The sequence below is a fragment of the Battus philenor genome, unplaced genomic scaffold (assembly GCF_028537555.1).
Source record: "Battus philenor isolate CCGP_79_NKW_IND1 unplaced genomic scaffold, ilBatPhil1.0.hap1 SCAF_24, whole genome shotgun sequence".
Lineage (NCBI taxonomy): Eukaryota > Metazoa > Arthropoda > Insecta > Lepidoptera > Papilionidae > Battus > Battus philenor.
This window is the reverse complement of record NW_027181687.1, coordinates 12,400,606-12,410,557: the sequence shown is the minus strand read 5'-3', so window position 1 is coordinate 12,410,557 and position 9,952 is coordinate 12,400,606. Positions and strand designations below refer to the sequence as shown.

General features: G+C 43.7%; 1 protein-coding gene across 1 annotated transcript in view; it reads right to left on the bottom strand.

The window, feature by feature from the left end:
* Nucleotides 1-303: 303 nt before the first annotated feature.
* LOC137924711 (retinal homeobox protein Rx1-like) overlaps nucleotides 304-9,952 on the bottom strand; it is a 51,661-nt gene continuing 42,012 nt past the window's right edge. Inside the window, exons 3-4 of the mRNA XM_068768129.1 lie at nucleotides 2,160-2,316; nucleotides 304-586 (exon numbers count right to left, since the gene is read on the bottom strand). Of these exons, the coding sequence (XP_068624230.1) occupies nucleotides 417-586; nucleotides 2,160-2,316 (327 nt within the window). The 3' untranslated portion in view covers nucleotides 304-416. The remainder of the gene's footprint in view (nucleotides 587-2,159; nucleotides 2,317-9,952) is intronic.

Genomic DNA, 9,952 nt, shown 5'->3' with positions numbered 1-9,952 from the left:
GATTTGACAAGTTGTCTGCTTCCCGAAGTGACGCGGTTTCCACAGCGTTTGAAGAGAGGTTTTGATTTAGAGACCTTCAAAAATGTTCTAAATTTAATCTTCTTCGAATCGCCCAATCCTCTCTTCTCCTACGTCCTGTCTCCCTCTATCGTGGTTACGTGGTGCTTTTTGAAAAGTTCGAGCCTGGGTCGTGATGCTTTTTGAAAAGTTAGAGCTGTCCACTAAATGTAGTGAAACATCCGTTTATTCCTGTTTGCGTCGAGGTAGGCTTCTGTGGCGCTGGGTAATCGTGTGCTTGGCAAAGTCACCTATAGCAACACAAGCTATGTAACTTCTAAGTGCATGCGGATGCTTGGCAGTCAGTTGGCCGACGAGGTCCTGGTGCGAGGGGAGCGGTGCGTGTGTGCCTGTCTTTATTAGACCATCTGCATGCCTTTGCTGATGGACTCGACGTGCTCTTTCGCCTTCATGCGTAGCGCGGCGATGGAGGAGGAGCGCGGGTCGGGGGCGGAGGGCGCAGGGGGCGCCGGCGGCGCGGGGGGCGTCAGGTAGCTCGGGTAGCCGGACGGCGGGTGGCTCAGGAACCCTGTAACAATAACACCAACGATATCAAACGAACTGCGCTACTTTCTACTTAATATCTACTCGCATTTGAAACGGCAATCAAAAGCGACTCCGTGTAGTCACATGGACAAGTCTCTTAATACATATTGTTATATGTGCAGGAGGTGATGAACGACTACATGTCACACATATCTCAGTATATCCTGCTTTTGGTGTAAATTGATTTCGCTGAATAGGACAAGGGAACGGTTAGAAAACCTATCGGTGCCCTGGCCACTGTCTCGAGCGCCTCGCGTCCGCGGTGCCGATCCTTCGCTGTAATCACAGCACCGTATTGTCACATCGGACCTTTTAGTTAATTTCAACAAGGTTCATTTTGACAGCGTGTTCATCAGTTATGAAACTTTTGAAAAGAAGCTCTAGCATATTAGCCAGATAAAGTTGATCAATGGATTTACTTTCGTTTTGTTTGGCTGTTGTATGCCAGTATCAAATAAATCGTAAATGTTGTAGACGCAGCAGCATCATAGTGTTTATTTGTTGTGTCGCATTGTTGTACCATTTTAAAGCACTTTGCTTTTATAATAAAATAAAAAAAACATCATACTAATCACTATCCCCGATCTTGCGTTGCACACGACTAGGACAGGTGAACTAAAATAAAACCCATTCACTTAACGCTCCCACTCCCGCGCACTCCGCGCTCCCCAGCGCTCCGTACACTCGACCACTGCGCCGAGTCAGTGTCCATCCATCTTTCGCACCAAACGGTCGCCCGTTAATTTACACTTCTTTTACTATTTCAGTCTTTTTCTAAAATTCATGTCTTATTATAACTTAATATATTTTTTTAAAATGCTTCTGTGTGCATAAATATTTTTTTTTGTAACTGAAGCTGCAGAATTCAATTGAAAATTTCTCTTCTTTCTAAAATTTTGCAGACCGTGAAATATTGTGACTCGTTTTTGGAAAGTCTTTTTGTTTGCATGTGTTGTCGTACGCTTAGACACAACGGATGCGAGCTCCTGTAGCTCATAGCGGTCGTGGGAAAGCGCGCCAAAACGCAGAACAAGTCAGGAACTCCAAGCGCCGCTGAAGTGTTTCATCTTACTAATAAAAAAAATATATGCAGCGTTAACCATCAGGCTTTGAAATGAAATTTGAAATGAAAGCAGAGATATCACAAAGACCAGAAAACTAAAAACGAAGTACAATAAAAGTTTTCATCATCACCATTATTTCAACCACAGCGCGCTCGCGTCAAGACCTTTTCCGTAGATTCCGATAAGATCGGTTGGAAGTCTTAGGGAATAATAATTATGTGTGTCGTACAAAGACTTATAGCGAGTGTGAGGGCGCTACGGAGGGACTTGTCAAGGGCAAATAACTAGAAATCGTCCCGCTCTGCAATGGACTGATCAAGAGAGGTCCCTCATGGAATCACCATTTGTGCGTGCAAGCTGTCTCGGGGAAGAAGACATGGTGCCGGTCGTCGACTCCTTTGATCACGACTGCTTGGTCATATCATACAACTAAGACGAAGAGCGCCAACTGTCTATAGCGGATGAGAGTTTAATTATTGCTGAAGTAGTTACCTGGCAGCGCAGAGAGCAGCGGCGGCGCCAGCCACGGGTCCACGGGCAGCCCCAGGCCCAAGCGGGGCACGGGTGCACCGTACTCCGCCAGCCCCAAACGCGCCGCCTCCATCTTCTCCTGTCGCCGCCACTTGGCACGTCGGTTTTGGAACCAGACCTGCGGACCGTTCCACGTTCACTATTAATACTGGTATACGTTATGCAAAGGCATAGGAGGCCAGGCCTCCACAGACGTGGCTGACTGAATCTTAAGAAATAAGAAGACATCGATTCATAACTGTCTAGCTTCACTTAGGGACGGAAGCTCACAACCCGGCGCGTATGGTTACGACCGCACCGAACGCGGCGTGCGGGCGGGCGGGCGGGCGGCGCGGGCGTGCCGTGCGAGCGCCGCCACATCAACGACCGTCACGAACTTGTAAATTGTCAAACAACAGTCAACTTAACAGATTAACGAAGTGAACACGCTCGTACGGGGCTGGCAGTAATTGATGCCGCGCCATTTATTAGAGCATCAAACTTTACGAGAGGGGGGAGCAGCAGAACCCCTAAAAGCTTCGCCGACGCGCAATAAATCACGAGGAACACGTCAGCGAACGGTTTGTGAGGCCAGACATAACAAGACGAAACTAACTTTGAATACTGCGAAGCATGAAACACGAGCACAATCACATGAATGTACCATCACTGCGCCTCCACCCTCAGGCCACTGGCGGCACACGACTTTAAACCTTGCCGCGTCTAGAAAACAGTTCACTTTGGCTTTAACGGTAACAGCGTATGTTGTGAATGTGGTGTCAAATTGTAGTGTGAAATGATATATTCAGGGGGTCGGCGGGCGTCGCGTGACCGCTTCCATTTGGCTCAGGAGACGGCAGGTTAGAGACATGCGAGGCTCGATGGCTTTTCCGTCAAACCTATTAAACGTATCGTGTGACTGGAAAGCGGTTACAAATCTGACGACAACTGCAGTGTGGGCACACGATTTATACAAAAGCAGAAGGAATTTGCACCTACTTAATGAGTGTGCAGGTACCACGAAAGGAATTTTATAAAGTCAACTCCCAAAGTACGCCGCGGAGGAGAACGAAATGCACGAGGATGGATACAACGCCGCAAGTATTGTGGCGAAGGTCTGGCTGACTCTCGGGATGTAATCTTGTAGCGCTAGCCCGCGTGCTGATCAAGTGCAGCGCGCTGTATTTTGCACACCGTAATACCCTTTCTTATACGAAACCAACTTCTTCCTTGTGAATGAATTGAAATATTAAAGTCATAAATGAAAATGAATTATTAAAGTCATATCTACCCTGTATGCCATCCATTGTAAAATCAGGTAGTACACACTCAAGTGCCTTTGAAATACTTTCTACTGATCCCATTTTACAGAAAAGAGGTTTTTAAAAACACCGAGTTGAAACTAGAACTGTGATCTGGTCTTTGTTTTATTTTAAAGGGCGCGTGAAGTGTTGTGTTTGCCCAACGACGGGATGCAGGGATAGGTGGACGCATTTCTTAAAATTATGTGTTACGTGTGTACAATAAGCACTTTGTAAGAAATTATGATAAGGTAATTAATAAAACCAAAGAGCAATGGAGAGCTAATCTGCTCGTTACGCTCGAATAAGAGATGAGAAGGTCTGCAGAAGAACCAAAGTCACGGACGTAGATGGAAGAGTTCTTCATCAGATATGGTTTTTTTTTGTGTTATTGGCCCCCGCTATTGGGGGCCTCTCGTACCCCTATCTGGTGTGGGACAGGGACTTTTGTTATAATTTATTTAGGTTTTCACATATTATTTTATTTTCTTTCCCTTCATGTATACTTCTTAAGTTCCTTCGTGCAGTTTTCTTACATATTTCTCCTTTCATTCCCTTTCGCTGTGACCTTTCATTCCTCCCTCGTTGCACATTACATTTTATATCTTTATTTCTATTTGTTTACATTATTATCACATTTTGTATATTACATTTTATCACATTTATTTCTTATTATCTATTTACATTTCTGTTTTCTTTAATTTTTGTTTTTGTGTATCACATTTATAATGATTTTTTTGCAATATGAGAGGAAGTCTTTTTTAGTGTTTTATCCGCTTATCAGGGAGGCTATTGACTCCTCCCTGATTTTTACGCCAGACCGGCACTCGAATTCGAGCCGGAGTCCCCCGAATGCGGGACACTGGGCCACAAGGTGGATCACGGTCTGGTCCACGCCCGGTTCACAGAAGCACGAGGGGTCCTCCTTGAGCTTAAACCTGTGGAGGTACTCATAGAACCCCCCGTGCCCCGTGAAGAGCTGGGCCGAGACCGCGTCCACCTCTATACTGCGGAGCACGCGTCAGATATGGTTGCGAGGCACACGGTTCGCACAAGGGTTCGAGTGGCGACCACGACGTCTACCAGAGACGCTGCACGGGTGGGCGAACAGATGGGCGCATGGGTGGGCGCACAGTTAGTGAACCCATGACATAGTCAACGTTACGGGAAATCACCGGACGCGTGTAGCGAGGAGGAACTTTATATTGAGCCGTCCGGCTGTCTAGCACGGCTGTAATTTTTTGCAGCTCATTAGTAAATAATATTACTCATTAAACAATAATAACCCCATCTTGGACTAAACCCATACGTATCAGTCAGATGACAATTTTTCTCTATCAATCTATTTTGTTAAAACTAACGATATAAAGTCGAACGTGGCCATTGAATTAATATTGTCGCACTTATCGGAGCTGAGCGGTGAACTGCTCAAACAAACATAAAGGCCAAATAAACCAACGCTCAGAAATAATTACGGGAACAAGAAAATAATTGTAAAAACTACGCAGAGACCGCCGGAATCTTGATAATCCGGCCCAATTACAGTTCGTTAAAATAGCGGCGCGCGGCGATAGCCCGCGTGCCCGCCGCGCCCGCCGCCCCGCGCCACGCAGCAGAACAAATTAAAATCAGTTCGGAAATCTAATTATAGAAGCCAAACATGAACGTTTTGGTTATTAATAAAATAAAATTTCACAGGCGAGCATGAAGCGAGCGGCCGCCGCGCTCGGCCTAATAAGTGACGCGGCGACACGCGACCGAGCCCCGGCCCCTCCGTCGATACCGACGGCGCGGACAATTATTTACGTAATCATTCATTTACATTTACGTGCTTTTGCAATTAATTCCCACCGTCGCCCGACCACCCGACCTGGTGTGCATCGGTTCCTATCCTCTGTCAGCTATCAGCTGTGCAAACATCTTTTGCCCCGTCATTAACTTGGTTACTTCTACATTTACATCCTTTGTTTAGTTACGTCATGCACTACTCCTGCTCTTATGATTTGTGTATGATATAAACCGAGATGCTTATTTTTATTTACAAATATGTTTTCATTGTGTTTGTAGTGACAGAATTGCAAAAATGCTTGATATTGAATTGTTTATGGAAACTGTATATTTTACGCATGGCGGGTGCACGATAAACAGGTTGGTTGGATAAAGGTGTAAATGTTTTAAAGGGGTGAATGTATAGCTCATTCGTCAATTAATAATCAACAGTTTCACAAATAACAAAATAATAATATAATAAGAAAAGGCGTTTTAACATTCAGGTTAATGCGCGACGTAATGATTCGTTGTTAACTGTTTGCACCGTCGGAATGATGCGCGCTGCACGTCAACACAAAACATAAATTAATGTGGCATATTTCAGAGCTGTTATTTGATTTTATCCTATATCATCTTATATGTCGGTATTAAAAGTATATATAAATTTAAATACTAATTGCTATTTCAAATGTATCTGAACGTATTTAACATGTCATGGTGATGCCATTAACGAAAAGGCTCGCAAGCAGCCTTATATATTGTTCTAAATTAATAATCTGAGCCTCCGACCTTTCTAACTTCTAAATGGCAATTTTAAAATTTGGAAAAGCTGTAAACAAAAATGTAACGTTACCAAGCAGCGCTAGCGGGCCGGTGTTCCGCCGCCCGCAGGCAATAAAAATTAAACGCAATCGCTTCGGCGGAGCCGTTTGTTTCGCGCTACTTACACTTTTGTTACGCGGCGACGTGAACAAGAACTTTCGCTGCGAAACGAGACTTCGCAGCCAGGGCCGCCGTAACTTCACTAAATATATTAACAACTCATTTGTTTGATTCGACGCAGTCTGTCGACTTAATATGTCAATTCTTCGTAATTAATATCTTAATTCTTACTTTTTACGTTTTTCAACACCTCTATGTTTAAGCAATTACATCAAATGTTATGTCGACGAGTGACGTCCCAAGCCAAGGTCCCCTAGTGGGAGTTCTCCGGCCTAGTTACTCCTTGGAGCATCCGCGTCCTGTGCGACCTAAGTGTGTGGAGGCCTCCCAATCCCGAGAAATTGTAGTATACTGCATATTCCCGGGGCCCGACCCGAGGCGCGCCAGGGAGCACTCGGGCCTCGCTACCTTTAAAGAGGCTTTAGCCTAAGGGTCCTGTGTGCTCTACCCCTTCGAATCTGTGTAAGCCAGACCAAAAAAATTAAATTAAAGAATTGGTTAGTTTTTTTAACAACAATATTTTTAGAATTATTTTTTATATTTATATGTTTTATATTAAGCATACAAACAAGCAGACTGTGGTTCTGCACAGTCCGCTTGACACAGTCATATGCGACTCTTCGATGTAGAATGACATGAACGTTTAAGTCATTTTAATTAGTAGCAGATTGTAGAAAAACTTCGCTGTAAAAGCACGCGCCGCGGCCATAAAGCTCAGCCCGATTAAATTAAAGCTCGGCGTCATAAAGCGCCGGAGCAACGGGCGCGAGCTGCCGGCGCCACTTAGCGCCGGCGAAGTTCGCGCGCATTAACATGCAACTGCAACACCGCCCGACACCGCCCGACAGCGCCCGACACCGCCCGACAGCGCCCGCCACCACCGCCCCGACAGACACACTTTTATTGTTTTCACGAGTTGATATTTATGTGTAACAGTAGACGTTGTCGTAGTAGCGTCGTGCTATACGCGCCAGTAGGAACTTTGCACCTTGTTGATGTTATAATACTTCCGTTGTGCTGCAACGTTGCATTTTAGCGTCCCGTACCTCTTAATTAAAATCTTTACCACAAAATATATATAAAACTAGAAATGTCACATAAATTGCAATACAGTACAAAGTATTTGACCCTTGGGGGGCACGGTACATCTCAAGTGGTGCGGGATCGTGAAGCGTGCTGTGTAGCGGACCTTTGTTTTTATAACAAACATTCCAATGCGCCTGCGCACCAGCCACAGCAGTATACATCCATTGCCCGGGAGAAGGACCCTGGCCTCGGTCGCGTTTAGAATAGAATCTTTTAATTCACGTCACAACCTTTATGTCGCCTCACACCCCAAAGGGGTAAATGTTGAACAAATATTATAAAAACATCGATATTAAGTATCGCCTAGCTATAAGTCAGATCTCAACATTTTGTCTGTGTTCATAGTTCCATCATTATGTATTGCTTATTATTTTTCAATTTGTTTATTTGTTTTTGTCTTCTCTATTTGTTTTACAGTGCTTTCAATTTTGTAACTCCGTTCTGACAGTAAACAATCACATCAACTGCGGTTTCGGTTTCTTCCCTTCCTTCATCGCAAGGCATCTCGGGGTTTACTGTCAGCGAGCAAATTGCACATATGTTTATATATGTATATTATAACTGTGACATTTATTCACAGGTGCGAGTTTAATACTAAAATAACCTTCTGTCATTGAGGTTGAATCTATTCGTAATTTGCACCGGATCGAACGCACCGTACCGGCGCTCCTCGTTTCGACCTGCTGCCGTCTGACCAGTCCTGGGAGGTCGTGCGGCTGATTACCATCACCATCAGGGGAGTACCGAGCTGCGGTGTTAAATCAGACCAGGTCTTCTGCACACTACCCTTTTAAAATAAATCTTTTTTTTCTTCCGTTTCCGAGATAGCTGTTTCCTTTTTACCTTCCACACCTTAGGCTGGCTAGAAGACGTAACTGGTACAATGCTAAAAATTAATTGAAAAAGTTTAGTTAGGAAACCAATGTTAGACATAATTGTTAGCCCTAATTGAATACCGGTTCTTTTATAAATGTGAATTGAAAATATGTGTAAAAGCTTTAAAGGCTTCAATATGCCGCACGCGTGACAGCCTGAACTTTACTAGCATTTGCACCTGTTTCCAATCAATTCATATAAAGTGATCACTCTGGAATGTGAAATATTTCAATCGGAATGTGACGGGCTATTAACTTCTGATAACGCAAAGCCGGCAAGGTCACGTCGTACACAATATTTAATGTTAATGTGCAGTGATCCGAATTTAAAAAAGCCTTTTCTTTGAATCACGTTACTTATTATTTGTGAAGTCAATAACTATAACATAAGACATAGAAGAAAATAATTGTCAAAAAATGAACTAAACATTCACCTATTTAAAGCTTTCACTCCCACTTACAATCACCCTATGCTTGAACAATAAATTTTTAAATGCAAATGTAAAGATTGTATAATGTGACAAAAAAGTGTCAATTATTGTACCATTTGTGTCAGTTCATAGAAGAAAAATATATCAACATGTGTCCAGTAACAAAACGTAAACAAATCAAATCCTACAAATAAACTCGTTACGAATGTTATTTTACCGAGAGATTGGATAAAGCGTCACAATAACATGAAGTAGCGCCGCCCGCGCCGCCCGTACCGCCCTCGCCAGCTGGCGCCCGGGCGGCGCGGGCGGCGCGCGGACCTGCCAGATGTCGCGCCCGCGCCCGCGCCCGCGCCCGCGCCGCGGCGCCCGTGATTCGATTATTCAGTCTTTTAACGTTAATCGAGTGACAAATTGACTTTTTAGCGGCATGTGTGTTATTATTTAGCGTTTATTGAATTTGCGATATTGTTTCTCTCCCGTAACGAACGGGTAATGGTTTCTTAATGCACTTATGTTCGGAATGGTTGTAGGCAGAGATTAATTTTAAACAAGCGCTGATCAAGCATTATTCGCGGGGTTTCGCAGTTTGGAATAATTATTTGTTAATAAAATGGTGAAATATCATTGACTTGAATCCAACTTCGTACGACTTGTGTTGATCAAATTTGCATCGTGCCTTCCTTTTCGATTTTAGCCACAATTTTGTGCTGCCCATAAATATTTGGCAATTATTGTAGCGACAAAATAATTCGCCGATTTTACATTTAAACTTTGGCCAATTGTTATACTTTTCTTTGAGCTTCGGAAAATTAAGTAGCTCTTTCGTGGGCAACTGTGTGTGGTATTACAATTCACTCCGGTGTAATGTTGCGATGTTACCTTGTAAGAAATTTAAGAAGTTCATTATATAAATATTTGTAAAATAATATTTTGATAGTGTGAAGGTGAAATAATAAAGTGATAATAGAGCTTGCCAAAAAACCCGTCCGAGCTAGTTGTGCACTCTTCTCAGATCAGGGCACGATTGGAGTCCTCGAAGTTTAAAGTTGGAGGATGCCTTATAGGAGAGTACAATCTCCTTCTATTTTCAATCAAATTGTACTCTTCTGTCATTTTTCTCAAGACGGACACGAGTGGTTACTTGTAAAACTCGTTGTGGAATATTTAATGTTAAGTTAAAAACACGCTCACGATGTAGTTGCGACAAAACGAGGTCTAGTAATAGTAGTGGAATTGGAGTGATTGCAAACACTTTGACACGCGTTGTTTGAACTACTGGTAAAGTTATAGATAAGAGTGAGTGTCGTGCATGTGTGTACGTGCGTGCGTGCGTGCGTGCGTGTGTGCGTGCGTGCGTGCGTGTGTGG